Genomic DNA, 24,646 nt, shown 5'->3' on the forward strand with positions numbered 1-24,646 from the left:
GATTCTCGGGGACAAAACGCGGTCTGGGCCACATTCATGGTCTGCTCCGGGGACACAGGAAGAGTACTGGACACTTATATCGTGGCCATGAATTAACTAAAATATGGGAACCACAAAGTTAAATTAAAGAGACAATCGAGTTATCTAAAACGTGGGAACAAGTTTTATTGATTTTTTGTTATTGTCGTTGCTCTTCTCAGTAAAGCCTTGTTTGCTCGGCTCTTCTTCACTCACCACGAAGCCTCGTTTATTCCGACAGGTCAGGAAGGCAGCATCCCTTCCATTCCAGTCACAACAACAAAGGGGACGTCGCCGACGTCACCACTTGACGTCGTGTTGCTTTTGAACGAGGAAATAATTTATTTATAAACTGACGCAAGGGCGCTAAATCTAAAATAAACCATTAATAAAATGTGAAAATATATACATTTTTATTTCCTGAAGCAGCTGCACGCATACAAGGTGCGGAAATACTTCACTTTGACCAAATAAAGTCGTTAATTAGTGCTAGCTAAATGCAAGGAAGGAAAACGGCTTGCTATGCTAGCAGAGTTTAGCTCGCCGGGTCAAGCTACATTGCTAGTTAGCTAGCTAGCTAACGGGAGTGATGGGGTAGTTATCAGTTATGGCGTCAACATGCAAAAGTTATTTATCCGCATTCCTTGTGTTTCAGTGCTTTGTGTGTTGGTATTTATTGCTGAAGGTGGATAAGATAACCAGGCAAATAGAAAGCCGGCATTAGCTAAAGTTAGCTCTAACGTTACATACGTATGCAGACCCTGACACACTGGAGTTCATTCGGCTCCGTTAGCCGGTTAGCCTCGGTGATAACAGGTCTGCTAGGCCGCAGCATCCCGACCTTTTCTTGCGCATCTTCCCATATATTTACACTGTGGTTCTTAGGATCATGGCGCCCCGTTTACAGCTGGAGAAAGCGGCTTGGCGCTGGGTGGAAATGGTGAAACCGGAGGAAATCCGCCGGGAACACATTGAGCTAGCATACCGCGTCAACGTGCCGGCCTGCAAGAGAGGAGCTTGCAGGTAACGCCGCATATTTCTTAACAACATCCCTCTATTCCACAGTAACACCACCACCAAGATGTGCTGGCTGTGTGCTGGCAGCTAACGTTAACCCACTCCTTGAATAACTTGTCTGCAGCAACAGAGGCTAAAGTGGAGGCTTGGTAGCTCGATGTGGAGGAAGCGGTGTGACGAACCCCCATTCAAAAGTCAGAAAATAAAGTGTTTACTCGCTTATCGCAAAACGCACATAACTTGTAGAGCATCTCTGTACCCATGACAGTCACTGACATGATCCGCTGGTTAATTCGGCGTGCATTGATTCCACTAAACATCATGTGTTTGCACAAGATTTCAGCTCTCATAGATTATTCCAGAAGTGATCTTCAACCCAAACTAGGCTAAACATTTAAGGGCGGTAGGCATCAGTGTGAAGCAGTTCTACATATTGAGATCATATGTAATAAGATGCTGCTTTCCTAGTGATGTATTTGCTGAGAGCCTAATGATTCACAAAAGGTATAAGCAATCATTGAAAGGGTATGTGGCTTATTACAGAGCAGTGTGACAAAATCCCATTCAGAAGTTGGGAAAAAACTGTGTTTACTTGCTTATCGCAGAATGCACATGACATGCATAACATCTTTAAATATGTTATACCTATCAGCATCATGCACCTATTAATTCGGCATGCATTAAGTGCACCAAACAGCATATATTTGTACAAGATTCAGCTTTTATAGATTGTTTCCGCAGTGATCCTCAACCTGAAATAGGCTGAACAGTTATGGGCTGTAGACATTAGTGTGAATCACTTCTAAATATTGAGATTATATTTAATAAGATGTTGCTCTCAATGATATATTGGCGGAATAGGCGGACGATTCACAGACTTTAAGCAATCGTTTAAAGGGTGTGTGGCTATAAAGTAAGCATCATTAATCTGACAGGTTTTTAATGGCATTTGGTGTGACACTCCATACAAGAGAGAATTGCACATACATCACTTTAAAACTGTAGTGATGCAGGGAACAGAGACACAAAGACAATGACCTTGTCTTTCTCAGGAGGAATTGCAAAGGGAACCCCAACTGTCTTGTCGGTATCGGTGAACAGGCATGGCTGGGAGAAATTGATGAGAATGCGTTCCACAATATCGATGACCCAAATTCAGAACGACGAGACAAGGTAATTTTTTCATCTGTTGTACACACTTCAGATTGTTATTACTATTTTTTAATTGAACACCGATCTGTAATCTGGACTCTTGAACTTATTAAACCAGTAGATGGTTGTTTTTAGTGCTGTGACTTTTTAAAATGATGAGTGGTAATCTATTGATTATTTATTTAGATTAATCATTTAGTCCATTAAGTAATAACGACAAATGCTCACGGGAAGTTGGCAAAGCCCAAAGTGATGTCCTCAGATTGCTTTCTTAGTCTAAAAAAAAGCCCAAAGTTTTAGTTTTATAATGTTATGAACAGAGAAAATTAAGGATTTTTACTTTAATGAATATTCAAAGTTGATTAATTTGATCGATCAGCTAATTGTTTGTCTTGTCGCTCTCTCTCTCTCAGAACACTTTTGTTGGCCTGACCAATTTGGGTGCCACATGTTACGTCAACACATTCCTGCAGGTGTGGTTCCACAACCTGGAGCTGCGCAGGAGCCTCTACCTGTGCCAGAACTCCCGAGCACAGGAGCACAATGTCGACTCCGGTAAAGAAAATTACTAACACTGCAGACCCTCTCTGTTGGTACTTATAGAGATCAACCAATTAATTGGTTTGGGTGATTAATCGGCGCCGATACAAACTTCTGGTATCAGCAGAACTTGGCTCTGATTGGTAGGAACTAAAATTACTAACCCGTAACGGTACACAAGAAATACCTTGTCCTTAGGCAAAGGGGCCATGAATAACTTAAGCTTCATATCTGAATAAAAATAAGAATAACATGAATAAAGTAATAGTTGCAGTACTGTGAATGATAATGAACAATGAACAATCTTATACAATAATCACTTAATGAAGTTTAAAATAACAGTGAAATTATTCCTACTGCAAAGCTCAACATTGCAGAAAACTGTGTTTGCTCCGTTGAAATGTCAGGCTTCTCAACTGGAATTACTGAGTCTGGAGGAGGAAAATCACTCAAAAAGTAAAAAGAGCTCCCACCCAGGGAGTTGTTCTACATACTAGATTTTTTTTCCTGGTTTGATTTTCGGTTTCAGATTTATTCAGTTGGGGGAAAATGTTTTCAAAGTGATATGACTTAAGAAAGTGGTGCTGAAAAGTGTCCCCACCCCATCCCTGTTCAGTCAACTGTTGATCAAGTCCCACAGATGCATTTGCTTTTTAAGATGCATCAAAGTTAAATGTCACTTTGACCAGCGTGAAGCCTCCAGACAACTTGTAGACATAAATGGGTAATTCCAAACTGTGTTTAAGTTTGTTTTCTGTGTTTACAGACTACGAACCTCAGTCCATCTGTGAGCACCTGCAGTACCTGTTTGCGCTCCTGCAGAACAGCAACAGAAGGTACATCGACCCGTCAGGGCTGGTCAAAGCTTTGGGGCTGGACACGGGACAGCAGCAGGTAAATCTCCAAATGAAACTTGACACGTATGAACAAGAACATGATTTCAATTTTATTACAACACTTCCTAGACTATGAATTTAAGGACTTGAAGGAATACTCCAAAGTATTTAATTGTCTCAGTCGTGCTGAGCTTTTAGTCTCAGACCTTCATCAGGGGCAGTCAAGGAAGTAAGATGGTGCATTTGTAACCTCTGCACACAGGTATACTTACATCTATCGCAGTGATCCGGACACTGCTGAAGGTAGAGGAAGATCCACCACTAATTAAGTTCTCCTCAAACCACTCTGCTTTGTTTTTGTTTTTGTTTTTTTTTTAATTCCACGACATCTGTTTCAAATCCACATGATCCACTGTGTAAATCACACAGCTTCAGAGCTGCTGGAAGGTTAATTTTTTCACTTGGATGGAGCCAGGCTAATGACTCCCATAGACCTCAAGTGTTTATGCTAAGCTAACACTAACATAGGAACTGAACCACCGGACATACAAAAGTGAAAATGGTACCCAACATCTTGTCTGGGTAAATCCAAAAAAAAAAAAAGATTTTGCCTAAAATATTGGAGTATTCCTTTTAAAGCAGTGAAACAGACAGGTAACACACACACACTATGAGGTGTGTGTGAAACTAACAGTTTATCAAATCAAATGTTTATATAAATGAGTTATCCTAAGGTAAAATAAGTGTAATTATATGCCATTTGGCACAGCCCTAGTTACACATAGTTTTTTCCCTCTATAGATGGCACTTCAGTTCACTCTGTCCTCTTTTGTTTCCAGGACGCTCAGGAGTTTTCCAAGCTCTTTCTGTCTCTGCTGGAGGAAACGCTGTCCAAACAGAAGAGCCCGAGCCTGCAGAATGTCATCCAGCAGCAGTTCTGTGGACAGTTCTCCTACGTTACTGTGTAAGACCTCCTGCTCTCCCTGCCAGCCTCAGTATTACAACCTGAACTAGAAACTAACTCAAAGGAGGCGCCAGGCTTCGACTCGCAAAAGTGAGACGTCCATAAGTTAGCCCGTCAAATAAAAATTGGGTAACGGTGCTGTAGTCAGAGGACATCGAGTTCTCAAGCTGTTGGACGCTTTGCAAGGTACTCTGAGATCGTGTCAGAGCTTCAGTTTCACAATTTCAGAGAACGCAATAATTGGAAATATAGAAATAGTTTAGTTTTGCAGAGGGAAAGCTCTGCGGTTGCTCCGAGAGATGTGTTGTTCTGTCTTCATAGGGGTATTTTTTATAAAGTCATGCTGTCCGGCTGTGTGGCGATTTATCAGAAGTGCTGCCAGTCAGAGGTGAAAATAGATTTAATGGTCTTTTTATTTTACATTCACGAGCCAAATGGAAACCTTGTTATTGTCAGAGCTAACAGATCGAGCTTGGCGCTGGGTGTTTTCATGAGGCTTTGTGAACGTAAAGGTTATGTTTTTGTTGAAGCCGTGATATGGATTGTTATCAGAGTTACGGGGCGGTGCACGAGGCATTAATGTGCTTGACATGATTTTTTTTATCAGCAGTGGGTCCTGACAAAAAGTGCCATGCAGGGTTTTGTCAAATTTGACTCCTTACTGATCTTTTCTGAACCGTTTTTATGTAATTTGCTAGAGACACAGAACCAGGACAGCTGTGGAAAGGCATTGCATTAGTGAACTTTAACATGACGTTGCGCTGATAAATGCTTAGTCATTGCAAATCTGACCAGACTGTTTCCGATATTTTCCTGTATAATTTTTAGAAGTTTGTCAGTGTTTTCAATCCACCATATTGACAAAAATGGAGAATGGAAATGGAAAATAGAGATTGTGGGTAACAAGTGTGTGATTTCATTGGGCAGGTGCTTGGGGGACCAAATGAGAAGTTTTATTCTACTTGGGGATTAACAGATCATTACAGTTACCTTCAAAGTATTTTGTAATTTGGAACTGATTAAAGAACATAACCAGGGGCCAGTTGCATAAAAACAGAGCCAGCCTTTGAAATATAAATATGAAATATAAAATATATGAAATATAATATGAGATATAAATATAAATTTGAAGTCTGCATGAACCTCACATGACTTGAACTTCCTATAAAACAGAGCATCTTAAACAGTGACATCATCCTGCTGTAGTGGCTTTAAATTAAAATTTCAACCAATAAAACCTTCAAACATCTTTAAACATCCTCTCTCAGCCACCTGTCCCTTCAAAATAAAAGTGTGTTTCTCTCCCAAACTGAGATTCTCTTGGTTTGCACTTGTGAATGATCCTTGACTTGCTGTAGATGTTTAAATTACCATAACAGAAGTGGAGGTGCAGTGCTGTGGTGAAACGTCTGGGTCTTGGTTTTGCAGCTGTAACCAGTGCGGTCGGGCGTCTCCGCTCCTGTCCCGGTTCTACGAGCTGGAGCTCAACATCCAGGGCCACAAGAACCTCACCGAGTGCGTCACCGAGTTCCTCAAGGTAACTCTCGTCTCCATGCTACAACTAATGCATTTCTGTCAGGCTACTGGGAATGTTCAGGTTGTTTTTGCACATGTAAACATCATCAAATAACCTTTATTGCCATTACACAACGAAGTCATGTTCTGCTCACCAGAAACACTTGATTTACCATCACAACAGCTGTACAGGGGTCGGTCTTTTTGTGTAATTATTTTTATCGTTATTCAGATATTCCAGAGTTACAAACATCATAGAACTAATAAACATGGCAGACAAACAGTACAGGGATCAGTGTTGGTGACTCTGGTGGGATGTGTTGACAGCTGGCTGGAACAACAGGAGCACAAAGTCAGTGCAGGGTCACAGTGTAGTTTATATTCAACAGACTGAGCTGTACATATCACAACACACACACACACACACACACACACACACACAATTCTGTCACTATGAGCATTTAGGCACCCTGGTAAATAGTGAGTTGTTTTCTTATGTATTAAAAAAAGAAATCCTCATGGCTGAAAATAAAAATACTGCAACATTTTGGGCAAAATACGCCTTTTTTTCCCGACTTCCCCAGACTGAGACCAGATGTTGGACACCATTTTCACCTCTGGACGTCCAGTTCAATTCCTATGGGTAGCATTGCGTGTTAGCTTAGCATAAAGACTTGAAGTCTATGGGAGTTGTTAGCCTGGCTCTGTCAAAGTGACCAAATAAACCTTCCAGCAGCTCTGAAGCTGTCTGATGTACACAGTGGATCATGTGGATTTGAAATACATAAGTAAATAAATACATAAAATGCATGTACAGAAGAAATAAATAAGACAGCTTAAGAGTGGCTGTAAGGTTTATTTTTTCACTATGACACAGCCAGGCTAACAACTCCCATAGACTTCAAGTCTTTATGCTAAGCTAACACAAAGTGCTACCCATAGGAACTGAGCCACTGGACGTCCAGTGGAGAAAATGATGTCCAACATCTGGTCTCAGTCTGGGGAAGTTGGAAACTGGGGATTTTGCCCAAAACTTTGAAATAGTCCTTTTAACACGGTGCCTTCTGATAAAGTCAGTTGGTCTCGTCCTGTCTAAACTTTCACACAGAAAATGTAAAGCACTTATCAGTACGAGCAGCTGTCAAGTTCGAGTCCCGGATGCACTGATATCGTTCTTTGAGGTCAACATGGCCGATACAATGTACATTTAGCAGTACAAGTAGTACAGATGCCATTATAAAACAGTGTAACTTTCTCAGACAGGCTGTTTTTTTTTTTTTTTAAACAAAATACCATATTTTAATTTATTGCCATTTTAATAGTAGTATTAAGTGACATTCTAGATAATAGGTCAATTGCACAACTGAACACCAGCAATACAAAATATTGTTGGGCCAATACCAGTTGTCACTTTGTATATCAAGGGTTTTTTGTGCCAAAATTCAAGTAAATGAAAAAATGCTTAATACTCAGCGTCTTTCTGACACTCTGTTAACTCTTGGTCCTCCTCCACCTCGCAGGAGGAGAAGCTGGACGGGGACAACCGCTACTTCTGTGAGAGCTGTCAGAGCAAGCAGAGCGCCACCCGCAGGATAAGACTGCACAGCCTCCCGCCCACCCTCAACCTGCAGCTCATGCGCTTCGTCTTTGACAGGTGAGCCGCTGCCACATCAGAGCCCTTCTGATGGTTAGGAATCAGACAGACTTTATGGTTTCAGTGGCTGCACTGAACACGTAACGTATGTGGAGCGGATGCTGCAACACGACTCTTCCACTATAATAATCAGTGAACCAGGCTCCACCAGGCATGACAGCAGTGTGTAGGTGGTGTGTATGCACCGCAGTGATCTGCTCTAGAAACATAAAAATAGACCAGTCTTCTATTTATATCTTTTTACGTGAGGTGTGTGCAGCCCTTTTACACAGAAATAGCTCATGAAGTGTCTGTATTTTAAAAAATTAATCTACCAGGATACAGGAAATGACTCTAGCTTTTAATCACCCTGTCATGTTTCCTAACTTGTAGATGTTAACTTACCTTTATCACACAAACTCAGAGAAAAAGTTTCACAGCACTGTGCTGGGTCCAAAAACTGAAGGCACCATCCCACATAATCCAAAAACAAATGCTCACTGTATTCTGTTGTCTTCTCACACAACCCTGTGCCATACATGCACTGCAGATTTACTGCCTGTGTGACAATTTTATATCCCTCTCTGACCCATTTTGAAAAATTAATTTCAATTTGTCTATTTTTCTGTAGACAATCGGGACACAAGAAGAAGCTTAACACCTTCATCAGTTTCCCGGAGCAGCTAGACATGGGACCTTTCCTGGATGGAAAACCAGGTATGCACATACTTTTTATCGTCTAATTTTTGTGGCTTCCACCCCTTCTGTTTTGTTGATGTGACTCCATTGAAAGTAAATCTGTTTTTGTGTGGTTGTGTTTGGGCTGACTGCCTCTCCAGACCAGAAGTGTGTGTATGAGCTGAGTGCGGTGCTGATCCACCGCGGCGTCAGCGCCTACTCAGGCCACTACATCGCCCATGTGAAGGACGCCTGCACCAGCGACTGGTACAAGTTCAACGACGAGGAGATCGAGAAGATGGAGGGCAAGAAGCTGCAGCTGGGCATCGAGGAGGACATCGGTGAGTGGCAGGAGCTTCATCTGCAGACATTTCAGCTCTATTTCTATTATCATTATCATTATTATTATTATTATTATTATTATTATTATTATTATCATATTTGTTAACGTGTAGAGTAATGGTCGGCATATCATTGGGTGTGAAAAACTCCTAAAATCAAGTGTTTTGAATGCAGTTATCAGGGCAGATAAACACAATTGGACTTAATGTTGCTCAACAGTCATTTTCCTGGTGTCATTTTTGTTGTTTAGTTTCACAGTGTTTATTAGCCACTGTGTGTTCTTTTGGAAATTTGACAGTTGTACCAGTGTTTTTTTATTGGTTTTATAGTAAAATGGTCAACTTACAATTTTTTTAATTCAATTATTTGGCTTATTGCAAACCTGTACAGATGTCAAACTGAGGTATTATCTGTAGGAATAATGTTTAGCCACTGTCAGAATGCCTGATATTGAGAGCCAGTTGACGCATGAAGGCATTGAGGAAATGTAGAAATGAATTCTGAAAATGTCAAAAGTATTTTGTGTAAATAAAGATTTCTAAGTGAAGAAGTCCTGTGCTGCAGCGTCAGCCACATTTTGCTGAAGCTTTTTCTCGCTCTTGTTGCTCAGCTGAGACGGTGAAGTCCCAGACGCGAAAGCCCAAGTGCAGTAAAGGCTACCACTGCTCCAGGAACGCCTACATGTTGGTGTACAAAGTCCAGCAGGAGGAGAGCTCCGACTCCTCCAGGACCAAAGTCGAGGTGCCAGGTGAGCCGCTTCAGACTTCACATCATCCTCAAACACTCCTCACAGCATTTCACACCTCCATATTTATGCCAAATATCTTGATAATGATAGGATATATGACATGACTGTGGGTTCACAACTATTTGAAATTTTAAGTGTAGCGACAGAGATGATTGAGCATTCTTCAAAAAACAACATGATAATAACAAACGGACATAGAAAATGCAGTTACTTCACAAAATGTTTTACTGATCAGAACAGACCAGTCACTGTCTTACGGTGTGAGGCAAGTTTCCGCCTCGCAGATTCGAGATGAAGTTGAGTTTGATTTGAAAAATTGAACCTCATGTGAAAACATGTTATTAACAGCATGGAAATTTGTGTTATTTGCATCACCCGGCATGAATCTGCATGCATTCACGTCTTTGCACTGATTTTGTATGTAACTGTGCTTTGTGAAAAACTTGCTTCATTTACTGTCACGATACTTGGGTGCCAATTTGATTTGCATCACGATTCTACAAGTATTGAGATTCAATATTATGATTTATTCCAGTGTTTGTTTTTGAATCCTCCTCTAGTTTGTGTCTATAAAGTTTAATGAGGCTGTGATTTTCCTAGAGGTCACTAGAGGTCATTTTATACAGTGAGGTCCAGTTTGACAAAATGCTCTAATTGCAATACTTAGGTGATATTTTTTCCCACCCTCAACATATAGCTGTACCGCTCGTAGAGTTGAATTGATGCTCATTGTTTGAGGTACCAAGATCACAAATAAATGTGACAACTGTTCAGTGCATTTTTCTTTTAAATGTTATTGTTTGAGAAGTCTGTGAGAGAAAAATAATATTAATAAATAAGTCAAGTAAACTTTTTTTACACTGTGAAAACACATTTTTAATTTAAGAGGAAACAAATTTTGTGACAACTCCTCTAGTGACACTCTAACAGTCAAATCAAACTCAGTCCCAGTATTTTGCCGGTTGTTTGACGCTCTCCTCTGTGCCTCGGCCTCTCCTCTCCCAGCCTTCTTGCAGAAGCTGGTGGACCGAGACAACCACAAGTTTGAGGAGTGGTGCAGCGAGATGGCCGACATGAGGAAACAGAGCGTGGACAAGGGCAAAGCCAAGCACGAGGAGGTGAAGGAGCTCTACGAGCTTTTACCCGCCAAAGACGGTCGGTAAAAACACTCCCTGACACCCCAGTCCACTTAGCAGAAACATTACAAAACAGTGACAGCAGTGTATCATGGGAATTATAGAGACAAGTCAGTGTAATGGTAGATTTTGTCACCACAGCTCCCCTGTCTGGAGAAATGTTGCTACTACACCAAATCACCTTTGAGCAGACTCTGGATCATTTCAGATTTGGGAAAAAAAAACAAAAAAACTTCCAAATAACACATGATTTAGTGTCATTGTACATTTGTCCTCCAGTCTTTGAACAGTGACATTTAGTTTTAACACAATTGATTTCATACAGTATCTGCTGTAAATGTGTTTTTATACACTGTACATGTACTTGGTGTGTAAAGGAGCCTGTCATTCTCATAAATAAGCCTCGACAGGGTGAACGAAGACCCCAATCACTGTCAAGGATCTTATTTGAAATTATGACCAGCTCGCTGTGCATTACCTCCCTCTTGTTATACAGCTGCTTACCTTTAAGATTTATTTTTTGAATGATTTTATTCCTTGTTAAAATGAATTTCTATGATTCTATCAGAAAACAGTTAGGCTGACATGAGTGTGTGCAGTAACCAAGAGGTAGAGACTCTCTGGTACAAGATGGTACTGATTTATGATTCTGATTAGAAATCAACACAGTTGTGTAAACTGTTTGACCGCAGTGTAATATTAATATGTTAATTATAATAAATATCAATGTGAAACAGCAATCAGTTAAATAGAAATGTCAGACCTTAGAATGTGTTTATTGGCCAGCCAAAATAGCCTAACTCAGCAAAGTTGTGTAATAATATTTGTTGTTGGTATGTCAGTGGCACTGCTGTTAGGCTACTTCCCAAGTTATATTTTTTCTCTGATTTAAGAAAAACATGATTTAACCTTCATGAATTCTCTAAAACCTCTGGAGAGCGTGCGGTCCTGAAACAGAAGTAAAGACGTGTGTCACCAGAGATACACATTACAGAGATATGACTAAAATTTGTCATGGAGGCAACACAGTAAATTGTGTGTATCCGGATTCACAAATCAAAAACTGCATTTATATTTCCATTTTCTTTTGTATTAGGAATGGGAAAGTACATAGTGTGCAGGTTGGAGGCTCATTTTTAAATTTTGCTGTTTGCCCCCTGATTCAGGCCACAGCAAACGGACACGGGGCTCGAAACCGCCCTGATACTTGCAGTCATGGTTGTTTTCTGTCTCTCTCTCTTCATGTTTGATGTGTCCCTCTGCTCTCCCCCTCAGGCCAGCTCTATGAGTTCATCCCCCTCGAGTGGCTGAAAAAGTGGCTGGACGATTCCATCGCCACGAAGGAGATCGACAACTCGCTCTTCCTGTGTTCCCACGGCAAACTGCACCCCGACAAGGTGGGAGAGGCCAAGAGGGTCTCCCTGCGAGCCGCCCAGCTGCTCTACCAGCGCTACGGCGGAGGACCCAGACTGGACGGTAAGACTGAGACAGACTGTCAGAGCCTCAAACTCAGGACAGCCCAGTAGTCCAGTAATTTTAGGCCAAAATTGGGGTCAACCTAGGACAAATTGCAAGAGAAGCAAACTCAACTGATTTATCCTCAGTATGTCCTGACTGAGGGAAAAAAGTACCAAGGAATCCCATTGGCGGGAAGTTTTGAAAATCATGTAAAATCACGAAAATCACCCTTTTTAACACACAGGGGAAAGGGGTTCAACATTTGACTTTCAGATATCACTATAAAAATTCACAAGTTGATTACACACACAAAGACAAGAAAAAAAGTCAATTACAAGTTCTTTGAATTATTCTGTTTACACATGCATATCACACATTATCTGATTTGATATGCGCTAATAAGGAATATGAGGAATAAATGTCAGAACAGATATTAAAACAGTGAATTAAAAGGTTATTATATATAAAGTAACCTTTTAATTCACTGTTATATAGTAACCTTTTAATTCAAGGTTACCCCTTTCCCCTGTGTGTTAAAAAGGGTGTTTTTTGGTATTATATGGTCATATAGAGGTGATTTTCAAAACTTTCCACCAATGGGATTCCTTGGGATTTTTTTCCCCTCACTCAGGACAAACTGAGGATACAAAATCAGAGTTCGCTTCTCTTGCAATTTGTCCTAGGTTTTTTTCATAAAATGACTGGACTACAGGTCTGTCTAACATAAAAAAAAAAAAAAAAAAATTGGCATGTTAATTGTGTTTTTGTAAATGTGATTTCTGCTTGCTGCAGTTTTATTTGCAACATTTTTACCTCTCATGTGCTGCACACGTCACTGTTTTCTGCCACATTCGATGGTTGACGCCTTTGTGTTATTAATAGGCCTTTTATTTCGTTTTTGTTACAACGTTTTGTTAGTTGTGAATAAATTCTCTATATGAAATGGTAACTGTGACTGCCTTGATGGACAATAAGCATTTTGAATCAGATATACTGCTGTGCACTGTTACTGCTGCTGCCATGAATCAGAATATTTGTGGATGTCTCTTCCCTTCTTGCCCGTTGACACACAGAGCTCCCAACTCAATGAATTTTAGTTTTTGTTTTTATACATGCCGTGGGTTAGATATTTATAATGGGGGAATAATGTACATGCCAACATGGTGTGTGTGTGTGTGTGTGTGTGTGTGTGTGTGTGTGTGTGTGTGTGTGTGTGTGTGTGTGTGTGTGTGTCCAGGCTCGTCTCTTTGTAATGAGTGTGTGGGTCAGCGCTGCAGGGTGCTGCGGCTGAAGAACCAGCTCAACGAGGACTACAGGGAAGTGACCACCCTTCTTAAACGCCCACTCAGGTACACACACACACACACACACACACACACACACACACATACACACACACACACACACACACAGTGGCAAGTTCATGTGTTGCCATGCTGTGTGTCCAAGTTGAGGTCAGGTCTGATGAAAAAGGATGATTCCTGTGGACAAATTGTCTTGTTGCCGCCGCAAGCAGTGACACACTGGACAAGCTATCAGATGTATTTGTTTTTTTGATGATTGTCATGTTTGAGCTTGTTGAATGATCCTGTGTTGCCTCTGGCTTGGTGAAAGCCAGAGGCAAGGTCAAGAGGTCAAGGCTTGATACTGATAACAGATGCCTGGTTTTCACTCTGTAGCAACAATATGGACAGAAAATATAACAATGTGCATCGCTGTGTGTTCGCACTATTAGTATAGATTTATCTGACTTTGTGTGTGTGTGTGTGTGTGTGTGTGTGTGTGTGTGTGTGTGTGTGTGTCAGCGATGGGGGCTTCTGGGTGGGCAAGGCGTCTCTGCGCAGCTGGAGGCAGCTGGCTCTGGAGCAGCTGGAGGAGGACGAACACGAAACCAAACACAGCAACGGCCAGACCAACGGACAGGGACCACACACCGCCAGCAGCAAAGGTTTCTCACCCCGTTTCATCCATGCACTTGTATGTTGTTGCACTGCAGTCAGATTTGTTCTGATATGATACCATTATCGGAAATGCTTCTGATACAGCCTGAAATGCTGGGTCAGGTATCAGTGAGTACGTGAATCTATGCACCGATTTGATACCCAGGAATTTATTATTAAACATAAGCACATATATGGATTCTTCAGTCAGCTGTGTGTGAAATATTATATTTGTATGACTGTGATTACGTCTAACTGCCAGTTCTGTTCTACATGCAGCAGTGCAGTCAGTACATGTAAAAGTGCAAATACAAAATGTGAAGATTCACTTGATGTTGTGTAACACGGTGTTGAAAAAGCTGTGAATCTTCATCTTCCGGTTAATTAATTGTGTCATTGCAGAGTTTGGCTCGGAGCTGCCGGAGGGCACCGAGGAGGAGATGAAGACGTTCAACGAGGACATCCTCTGCAGTCACGGTGCTCACACATCACTGTCCCAGATTTTACTGTTTGGTTCACCTGCCGAGTGCTGCCTGGCCAAATAAAGTTAACCTGCAAGCAGACGTTTCAGCAGCCATTTGATGTGCATTTTCCACAGACGACAAGTCACCAGGAGCCCAGTGTGTGTTGAACAGCCAGCGAAGAGACAAGAGCAGATTTTCTGTTTTAATACTACTGCTACTACTACTAAATTTTTTCTAAATGTTTTGTTGGCCTCTCAAACACGCTGTGTGTTGTCACATGGGACTAAACCGGCTGCTTAAACACATTGGCGGCCACAGTTTGGGAACAGACAAACTGTAAAGACTGTGTGTGAGCTAGACTTCTTTAAAGTCACAACAAAGAGAGCCTCTTACTTCCTTAATTTGATGTATTTCTTGATGCGACAGGTTGTTGGTGCAGGGCTTAACGCAGAGACGAGTCGTTCAAAAGTGTAAATCCACGGATTATCAGTTAGGGAGAGCAAAATAATACAAGAAAATTGTACATATTTTGCATTTATCGGTTAAGAAAGGTGTATAATATTGTATTGGAAATTAGCTTACAAGGTAGAAAAGCCATTTTTAAATTTTATTATGACTTTAAAAAGAAGAAGCCAGGTGTTAGTGATTATTCTCTCAGGATTGTGTCATACTTTATTGTCAGTCTCTTCCTCTCACACACTCACTCACTCTTACACACACTTTAATCTGAAGACATTGAGAGCGTCCAGGTCCTATGTGATGATTGTGTTGTTTTGTGTGTGTGCATGTGTGTGTGTGTGTGTGTGCCTGCAGGCGGGTTGAGCATCCTGGAGGCTGAGAGGAAGTTGGTGTCGTCGGAGGTTTGGACCAAGCTGAGGGTTTATTTCCCCAAAGCGCCTGAGTTCACCCAAAACCAGGAGCCGTGTCCACAGTGCCTGGTGAGTGGAGGCACCGCGCCGCTTAACAACGGGAAGAAATAACAGACACACTGCATGAACAAGATCTGACATTACAGTTAACACACACACATTAAGCTGAATACACACGTGAGCATTAAAAGAACTCCGACATCTGTTTTCCTACATTCATTTCCTTAACTTTTCTGTAGAAACCGTCACTGAAACCGTTTGAATGGCATCAAAATTGAGCTAAATTAAAACTCACCACTTTACAAATGGTATTGAATACAACCTTGTGATTACATGAAGGTGTTTGCTCTGTAAGCAGTGGTTTTAGCGGTTTCTGGAAAAATTTAAAATTTGTCACATCTAAATTTATAAGGCTTTTAAACATGAGTGTCCACAGCATCCAGAGGGAGTAGTAGTTTAATATTAGCTTGATATCTTGATAGGAGCTTTTTTAAAGTGAGGTTTTCCCTGGTCTGTGCAGATGTTGGAGCAGGAGGAGAAGGACAACGAGGCGATCAGTAAGATGATGGCCTTGGACCAGAAGAACCAGCTGCTCAACCTCTTCCAGGAGAAAAACCGGCCGACGCTCACCAAGTGGCCTCAGGTAGACACCCAGCCACCAGACTGCCGGTCTGTCTGCTGAGGTTCAGAAACATCTGCTCACATCTGCTGAGATGAAACCAAAATTGTCCAAATGTGTTGGAAAAAAAGGGAAAATAATAAGAGAAAAATGGATTGGCGAACACTGACAGTTTAAAAAAAAAAAACACCAGAATATATTTAAAGACCACATGAAATAATAATAATGACAATAATACATTTTGTTTGTAAACTCTGTAGTGCTCAGAGACACTTTATAGTAAAAAGAGATTTTAAAGAATCACATGAAATAATAATACAACAATGAAAATAAAGTAAATAATTTAAAATCATTGATTTTCTGTATTTCTTGTTATAACAGGATGATGGAGCAGGACGGGAAAGGATTATTCAAAAATGTAAACGAGTAGAAAATCAGTCAGGGAGAGAAACACAGGTTTAATTTGATGGATGGAGTGGAGGAGTGAGATTGTCTAAAAAATTGTTAAGATTTTATTTTTAGACATTTTCACCTGTCGCAGCTGGAGCGGCACAAGGTCAAAATTAAAGACGCTCTGTTTTCCAGGAAGTAAAGGCAGCTGAATCTGTACATTAACATTAAACATTTGAATAAACTAATCAGTTTCAGTCAGTTATCTTCACATTATCTACTGACTTCTACTTTACATTCTAGCCAAATCTGGTGGGAAATCTGCTTTACTACACAAAATGGATTTGCTTTATGGCACAAAAAGGACTTGGCACTTTTCTTTGCATACCAAGATATCACAATTAATCTGATAATGATATACTGATGTATAAACGTAAGTGTAAGAATTAAAGCTTTTAAAATATACGGCGTGGATATAGGTTGTACAAGAGAGAGCAGCAGAGCATCCTGAGCAGTAAAGCAAAAGAAAAAATATTTACAAAAGGAAAATGTAGTTAAAATGTGTTAAATATGCTGATACACTGTGGGCTTAAAGTTTAGTTTCTAACACATGTGTAAGTAAGATAATGTGTGTGTGTTTTTGTCCCTCCAGAGCACAGACGTACTTTACATCGTCCCTCTGTTCTTTGTGGACGAGTGGAGGAAATTCATCAGGTGCGTTTCGGTGAAAGCTGCTGTGTTGCTGTGTGTCACGATAAATGATGTGCGTCTGGCAGATCTGATCCCTCCCGTCTCTCCCTGCGTCTCCCAGGAGGCCGACCAAATCGTCTCCGGTGTCCAGCGTGGGCAACAGCCTGCTGCTCTGCCCCCACGGCGGCTTCATGTTCACCTACGACTCCCTGGTCAACGGAGACGCACAACAGTGAGTGCTGCTCGTCTGTGATTATCAAAGTGATACCTCTTCTCTGAATAGACAAGCTAAGCCAGTGTGCTGCTGTAAGCCAGTGAAAATAGCGCGGAGTGGCAACTCTTCGCTTTGTTACACAATCTATGTCAGTGCGCTGCTGTAGCCTGGAAAGTTTCTCTGCCTGTTGGACTTGTACGGTGCCGGTGCAGTTGTTGGAATGTTTTTTCTTGGTGGTGCAGGTGCAGGTGAAACCACTGGAGGGGTTGTGCCACCCAGATTTGCTTCCCTCCATGTAATTTTCCCCAGACATACGTCCATATTCCACACAAAAACAGCATTTCATTCAAATTATGTCAAATTCGGTGATATTCCGCGTTAAAAAATAGATTGCGTTTTATTCAGCAAATTTCGTGATCGCGGAAATTAGAGGCCCTACAATGTTAACATTAACGATAACATTAGTGTCGTTTTCACAGGCTTGACCAAAAAAATGGATTAAATTTAATCTTGCCCAGGTACGTTTCTCTTGCCCTTTTCTCTCCCTCTACGAGCGCACAGCAGTAGTAATCAAACAGGAAGGTGATGACGAAAGTTTATTACAGTGTAATGTAACATTTCATGATATTTAAATTATCATTTCAAACTGATTATAATAAGTATATTTGCGCAAATAAAGGCTACATAGCCTATATACGTGTGTATATATCCATTTAAAATTGTTTTAACATCTGGAAAAAGAAAAAAAAATCATCATTCCGAAGGTGTGGCGGCTTTTATTTTGCCGTGGCAGTGTGCCACGATGAATTACATGTAGCGGAAACCCTGAAACCCGGTATTAAACAGGCACCTGGGCAAAGTTATTAAAGGCAATAGTATTGATAAGCTCTGACCATATCAGTTCTTCTGTCTGTACTTGTTTTAATGTTTTGGTGTAATTTATTATCACTGTATAGTATCAGTGACAGTAGTAGTATTCACTCGTCCCCAGTCACAGCAGGTCACGTTCTGATCTCCTGATTCAGTCTCGGGCGTCCTGATTATTTCCAGCATGTTTGAAAGTTTAGTTGCTGCTCCTGCAGGGTGAGACGTGACTCTGAGCCGATCTGTCACGCTGGCCAATCAGATTGCAGAGAGATATGTCAGACAGCCAAGTGGACAAACACAGTGGGAGTGGTTGCACCTTGCATTATGCAAACTGTGTCACCTCTGCTCCTCTTTGTAATGCTGATTGACTTTACCATGTAAACGCCCCAAACCCCGGTCTTCACCTTCTTTCTATCTGCATGTGTAAAGAAAAATTGCAACGTTTGTGCGTTAGCAACCAATAGAGACAACAATTATGAGTTTAGTAGCCACAGTTTGTACATAAATGAGAAACACCCGGGTGAATGCCTGAAATGCATAAAAATAAAAATTCTCTCATGGGCTCGGGGGTGTTAGTTTACCCAAAGTCGATGCATGCGAGGCTCTGAAGTGTGTGTAATGTGGTGTGTTTGCCCCTGCACAGTATAGCTCTGCTCTGGCCCAGCGAATGGGAGGTGATCAGCAGACTCTTCATCGTAGACCAACCAATCTCCATCCACTGCTCCTGCCAGGCCACGCCCACCGGCTCCACCCCCCAGTACAGCACTCAGCCTGGTAAGACTGGGAACACCCCAGCACCGTCCTGCTCCTCCTCCTGCTGATTTATCAGGGCTCTCACAGTACCTGAAAAATCACTGAAGGTTTGTGGGTTGAAGAGAATGAAAGCAGGGCATTTAAAATTTAAAAAAAAAAGAATAGATGGCTTGAAAACATCAAATTGTATATATACTAGGGCTGGGACGATATGCTTATCTTCTGATTTGATACTGTCAAGACACTTGGTGATGCAATATGTATTGCGATTCAATACTACAGTTTATTGCAATTTTGTTTTTTTTGTTTTTTAGTTATCCTCTCTACTGGAAATGTGTCAGAAACTCTGTGATGCTACTCCAAGACTGTTTAGGCCCCAGTCTGCACAAACACACCATTTTACAACAGGCCACAAGAACACATGTGGACTGCAGGGTTTGTGCCTCAAACTGTGTGTGTGTGTGTGTGTTCCTGTGTGCAGAGCTGTGCTGGGAGTGCCGAGAGGGTTTCATCTTCCAGCAGCAGAGGGACCTGAGGGAGTACACCCAGGCCACCATCTACATCCGCAAAGTCATCGAAGACAAGACGGTAAACAGAAACCACACACAGTCACTTTGCAAGAATACAGCAGGGTGTATTTTCCAACTGGTTTCACATTTATTGCATTAGCTGGTGATTTTCAGCTCAGATGGAGTGAAGACCGGACTGTTCACCTCTTCCGGCACCACAGAGGGAACCCTGTACCACAACGCTGTGATTTTCTCTCATCTTTAATGTCCAAGATGACGCCCACTGACAGCCCCGCTCTGCGTCTGCATGTTTTCTCCTCTGTGTAGATGATAAAGGAGGCCGGGCCGGAGCCAAACGCCAGCAGCTCGGAGGCAGAGGAGGAGAGGGAAGAGCCCCCGAAGATGGACGGAGTGAAAGACCCTGACTTCAGCCAGGCAGTTCCATCACCACAAAGCACCAAGGTACTGAGCTCCCTCAGCTAGAGCTTTTCTGAGGAGAAACAGAATGTGGTCCAAACTGCTCATCTAGTATAAGAAGGAGTCATAGCTGTTGCCATAGTGGTGCTAGTAGTATAAGCTGTGTACTAGTAGTCGTGTTAGGAGGAGGAAGTTAAAAACTTTTATTGGTAGAATATATTTCCATGTAGACAAAGAGAGGTGCCACAAAAAAAAAATAGAATTATATTATTTTATTATAGGCTACATATTAAAACACATGATGTTTCAGCCCATCTGTTCAGTGATTTTCTAATCAATACTGATTGCCTGGCAGGTACCACAGGAACATAAAAGAAAGATGAAAACACATCACTACAGGGGATTTTCTGTCCACAGTTATCATGGGAGTTAAATGAACACACCTTAGTCCTCCAAGTTCATCCCTTTGGGTGACAGAGTGTCCAGAGTTCTTCATTTTTCCTAAAAACCATGTAGATATTATAGTCTGTCCTCTTTTGTTTTTTTTCTGTTGGTTCACCTAATGAAGGCCCTGGTGGTGTGTTCTAACATGTAGCCTAAAAATTAAAAAAAAAAAAAAAAAACATAATTCAATTTTTTTTTTTTTTACAGTGAGTAAGAGTGGCGCCTCTCTTTGTCCACAGTTTGCGGTCCCTGCACCTCTCACAGCCAGCAGAGGCTCTGTTTTGCTTTCCACTACAGAATATATTTCATCCCATTTTATTACATTTCTACACTGCAATGACACTGAGATTTTTTTTTTTTTCATTTGTTTTTTTACTGGTGTTTTTTTTTTTCACTTGACTTTTTTTGTTGAATTTATTTATCAAAGATAAACCCTAAATCCAGTGCAAGCCTCACCTCACAGTCATGTGACTCTGTCTCCTCCAGTCAGAAGACGCCGCGAAGCGTCTGAAGCTGAGCGACGGCAGCGCGGCAGCAGGAGCAGCAGGAGCAGCTGGTTCTTTTCCTGCGTCCAGTCTGATCAAACCAGGAGGGATCAGGAGGAGCACCCGGCACAGGAAGCTGAGAGGGGAGAAGGCACTGATCGTCTCCGCCAACCAGACCCTGAAGGAGCTGAAGATCCAGGTGAAACACTTTGTCCAGCAGCTTCAGACGGTCAGACTGCAGTGACACGACTGACCAGAGGGTTGATGATATCTGGAGGCCTTTCATCAGAAACACTGTTGCCCTGCTCTGATAGGATAAATATGGTGGAGTTTGATTGATTACTTAGTTCTCATAGCAGATCAATACTGCACTAGTGTTAAGACTGTGTCATATGGACAAAAATGTTCACAATCACAGTACGTGTTTAAGAATTCTCCATGTAAAGTTTGAGTTTTCTACATTTAAAAAAAGTAGTCTAGCATCCACCAGCTGTCTCAGCAAGGCAGTAAAGCAAAGCCAGCCTACAACACATGTGGATTACATCAGTCAGCAAAACTAGAAAAGTCACGGTTAAACATCTGTGTGAAACATTTCTCGTGTGTGTTCATCTTGACCACTGAAGGCAGAATTAAACAACACGCTGCTAGACTCAGAGCCAGAAGTGAAGTTGATTTATTGTCTTGGCACGCAAACATACATCCATTGAAAATAAATCCCAGCCTTTTCCTAAATGGTAGATGGTTTTATTGGCCAGCTCAGCTCATTAAGTTTTTTCTTTTGTCGTCATCAGTGTTTGCTGTTAATTTGGAAAAAAAAATTGAAATAGTCAAATTTAAAGGTATTGAATATGAATGCAAAATATCTTCTTCAGTTCAAGTATACAGCCTGTTAAACCCTAAACAATATCTTGTGTTTGTGAGGCTGCTGACAGAAACGCATGTCGTTTCACCAACAATCATTTGGCTTTCATGAAACATCAGCTTGGCAGGGCACATGTGCTGCAGGTTGTGTGTGTGTGTGTGTGTGTGTGTATACTGCATTCACAGGGTTGCTTTAACTGTGTCCTGCAGATCATGCACGCCTTCTCAGTGGCTCCGTTTGACCAGAACCTCTCCATCAACGGAAAATGTTTGACAGACGACTCGGCCACGCTGGGCAGCCTGGGCGTGATTCCCGAGAGCATCATCTGTCTCAAGGTGCGTCACACACACACCAACCAGCTCCAAGTCACATGTTGTCTTTCCTAAAGTGTGTGTGCGAGCGCTTTCTGCTATTTGTTTTGTTTTGTTTTGTTGTCAGGATTGTCAAAATGAGTCATGTTCTTGTCAGAGTAGCATTTTGTAATGTCATCAGTCTCTAACCCTAACCTGCTGCACCTCTCTTTGACTCCATCACGTCCTACTTCCCTGTCATACTGACCTGCAGCAAGAAACTCAAGAGAAACCTCATACTCGTAGATTTATTCCAGCAGCAGCAGCTTGCTGTTTGACCTAAAGAAACCTGGCATAGTAACAGCTTGATACAGTCATCTAGTTAATAAACAAAAAGATGATTTGTCCAAAAATCAGCTGTAAAATTTCACACAAAAATTTTCTTAAAGGTCTGAAAACATTAACTTGAACTGATACCTGTAAACACTCAGAGAAACTGAAACTTATTTTGTCATCAAAGCAGAACAGACCCTTTACTTTACTTTGGTGTAGTGTTGTGTTGTCTAGTTAACATGGTGGAGAAATCTCCTCGTTATTAATTCACAAGACTGGATTTATATCTCTCTGTTCACTTCCATAGCAAAACAGCTCCCAAAATAACACTTTTAGCACAGAAACCAACACCAACAAAGAGGATTATTTTTGACAGCATATGGTTGATCATGTGTGAAAATTGAAAATAAAAGTGGGCCTAAGCAGCTCCCTTGTGGAACACCACAAGATATCTTTTTGTCTTTTTGCTGTCAGAAAAACAGCCGTTGAACATCACTCCCTGTGATCCGCCAGAGACGTAGCTAAAGGTGAAAAACCATAATACTTGAGCTTTGCAATAAGAAAACTGTGGTCAGTGTCGTAAAAAGCTGCTGTAGGATCCTGTCATCCATGTTAACTGTGGATCAGTGATGTGTACTAATGCAGTGCTAGCTGAGTGTCCTGGTCGATTAGCATGCTGAGCGTTGTAAGTTATCCATTTCTTTGGTCAGGGTTGGTGTCTCGTATCGACTCCGAAGGTGAACACACACACCGCTTTTCTCTGATCCAAAGTGTGTTTCCTGTTTCCCTGCAGGCTGATGAACCCATAGCAGATTATGCAGCGATGGATGACGTGTATCAGGGTGAGTTTACCTGCCTCTCATCTGACTTTCCTAAATACAGAATTGTGATATTAACAGTTTCTCATATTGAGCCATCTGCCTCTTCTTCCTCAGTGAGAATGCCTGAAGAAGGATTTAAAGGTGAGCGTGCTTTTCTCTCCGTTGAAGAGTTTTCTTGTTTTGTTTTCATTGAAGTTTGTATCTTCAAACATGAAGGTGTGGTTAACGTTTAAACACAGCATGGTTGAATTTGTTTTCTATAGACTCTCATTGTAAAAAAAAAAAAAAAAAAGAATTATAATAAAATTATGAAAATTGAAAAACATTTAAAGCTTCAAAAATGTAGAAAATAATCTGAACATTGAAAAATGTAATACTGTCGCCAAGAAAGTATGAAACAGGAGAAAAATCTGCTCAGAATCGCTGAAAGTGGCTGAATTTTGTGGGGCCAAAAATGACTTTTAGAGATTAATTTTAAAAACTATGAGACGTCAAAACTGTGTTGAGAGGAAGTCTGTTCCAGACGAAGCTGAACATTTTAAAGTTTGAATGAAGTTCAGACTCCAGCTGTTAAAAAAAAAAAAAAAAAAAAGAATTTGAACAAAATTAATATGAAAACTGGATTTAAACGGGATTTTTAAGTTTAAGTTTAAGTTTAAGTACACTTTATTAATCCCACAAGGTAACCAACTCACTGTAAAATGAATTTAAATATTTATTCCTTTTTTTTTTTAAATCTGTTTTTACTTTATTCTGTTGAATGTGTGTGTGTGTGTGTGTGTGTGTGTGTGTGTGTGTGTGTGTGTGTGTGTACAGGCACTGGGCTTCTCAGGCACTGAGGAAAACTTTGCTTTAGTTCTGCTTGAACGGGACGGACGTCGGGCGAAGATCACACAAGCTTGAATTTGTCAAGTGTCCATACACAAATAAGTGCTTTAATTTGTTTTTTTAAGTTTTGAGTAGGTTTTCTTTGATAAAACTGTGACTATGTTGAAAATCCGCTGTTTTTCTTTTTCTTGTAAAATAAATAAAAGATTTGCTGGCTTTTGATATTTAAACTTCCCAGTACGTTGTCCAGGACTTTGTGCTCGTGCTCCTCGGCCTGACTGCAGGAGGTGTTGGAGGCTCGGCGGCTCGGCCTCGGTCGGCTCGGCCCGTCCTGACTCTGCCCTCCGTTTTAGACTCCTTTTTTTATAACCACATTAAAACATGAAAGACACTTTGTCTTCTCTTCTCCTTTGCGTTCCCGTGACGTCCAAGCTTGTGGTCTCACTGCAGTTTCTTCCGACACATCAAACAAATGCACGAGGAAATAGCAAATATCAAGTACTACAAATGTAACTGCTCTTCATGTCTGAACATTTATTACCTCAGCAACAAACTTGTAGAAATATCCTCCATGTGGCGTTTAGAGGTAGAGAGCTCCACGCTGTGTACAGGCTCATTTCCATGACAAGTGACAAACAGTGCAGGCAGTGCTATGTACTATTCTTTTCACTCTTATTTCATATGGACAATAAAGATATTTTCAAATCACTGTGTCTTCACTTCTAATGGATATTACGTGGAACAGACTACCAGCTTTATTTAGTAATATTTGTGGTGATTTAAATGATGTGATTACATAATTCTGCCTTTGTTT

The 24,646-nt window shown here is 41.1% G+C and overlaps 1 protein-coding gene across 4 annotated transcripts; it reads left to right on the forward strand.

Moving 5' to 3' along the window:
• The first annotated feature begins 87 nt into the window (after positions 1–87).
• usp48 (ubiquitin specific peptidase 48) lies at positions 88–24,541 on the forward strand. Of its 4 annotated transcripts, none has more exons than XM_030051741.1 (28): positions 88–462; positions 904–1,041; positions 2,088–2,208; positions 2,601–2,742; positions 3,494–3,621; positions 4,403–4,527; positions 5,956–6,064; positions 7,563–7,696; positions 8,307–8,392; positions 8,515–8,694; positions 9,306–9,443; positions 10,449–10,598; positions 11,855–12,055; positions 13,275–13,386; positions 13,843–13,985; positions 14,380–14,454; positions 15,255–15,379; positions 15,831–15,953; positions 16,972–17,033; positions 17,131–17,241; positions 18,734–18,864; positions 19,325–19,431; positions 19,680–19,787; positions 20,700–20,897; positions 21,770–21,895; positions 22,977–23,025; positions 23,119–23,145; positions 23,821–24,541. In XM_030051741.1, the coding sequence occupies exons 2-28, from the start codon at positions 908–910 to the stop codon at positions 23,841–23,843; spliced, it is 3,168 nt and encodes a 1,055-aa protein (XP_029907601.1). In that variant the 5' UTR covers positions 88–462; positions 904–907; the 3' UTR covers positions 23,844–24,541. The 4 variants fall into 4 exon arrangements, with proteins under 4 accessions (XP_029907601.1, XP_029907599.1, XP_029907600.1 ...); XM_030051739.1 differs by having other exon boundaries at positions 91–462; positions 19,680–19,814; XM_030051740.1 differs by lacking the exon at positions 88–462 and having other exon boundaries at positions 503–1,041; positions 19,680–19,814.
• The last annotated feature ends 105 nt before the right edge of the window (positions 24,542–24,646 follow it).

The sequence above is a fragment of the Myripristis murdjan genome, chromosome 5 (genome assembly GCF_902150065.1).
Source record: "Myripristis murdjan chromosome 5, fMyrMur1.1, whole genome shotgun sequence".
NCBI lineage: Eukaryota > Metazoa > Chordata > Actinopteri > Holocentriformes > Holocentridae > Myripristis > Myripristis murdjan.

What these genes read in the sequence shown, in the direction of transcription:
- usp48 (XM_030051739.1), top strand. Translation starts at nt 908, where the DNA reads ATGGCGCCCCGTTTACAGCTGGAGAAAGCGGCTTGGCGCTGGGTGGAA. An exon ending in ATGCGCTTCGTCTTTGACAG is followed by an intron (nt 7,697 to 8,306) that starts GTGAGCCGCTGC and finishes ATTTTTCTGTAG; the next exon opens with ACAATCGGGACACAAGAAGA. An exon ending in TTTCCTGGATGGAAAACCAG is followed by an intron (nt 8,393 to 8,514) that starts GTATGCACATAC and finishes CTGCCTCTCCAG; the next exon opens with ACCAGAAGTGTGTGTATGAG.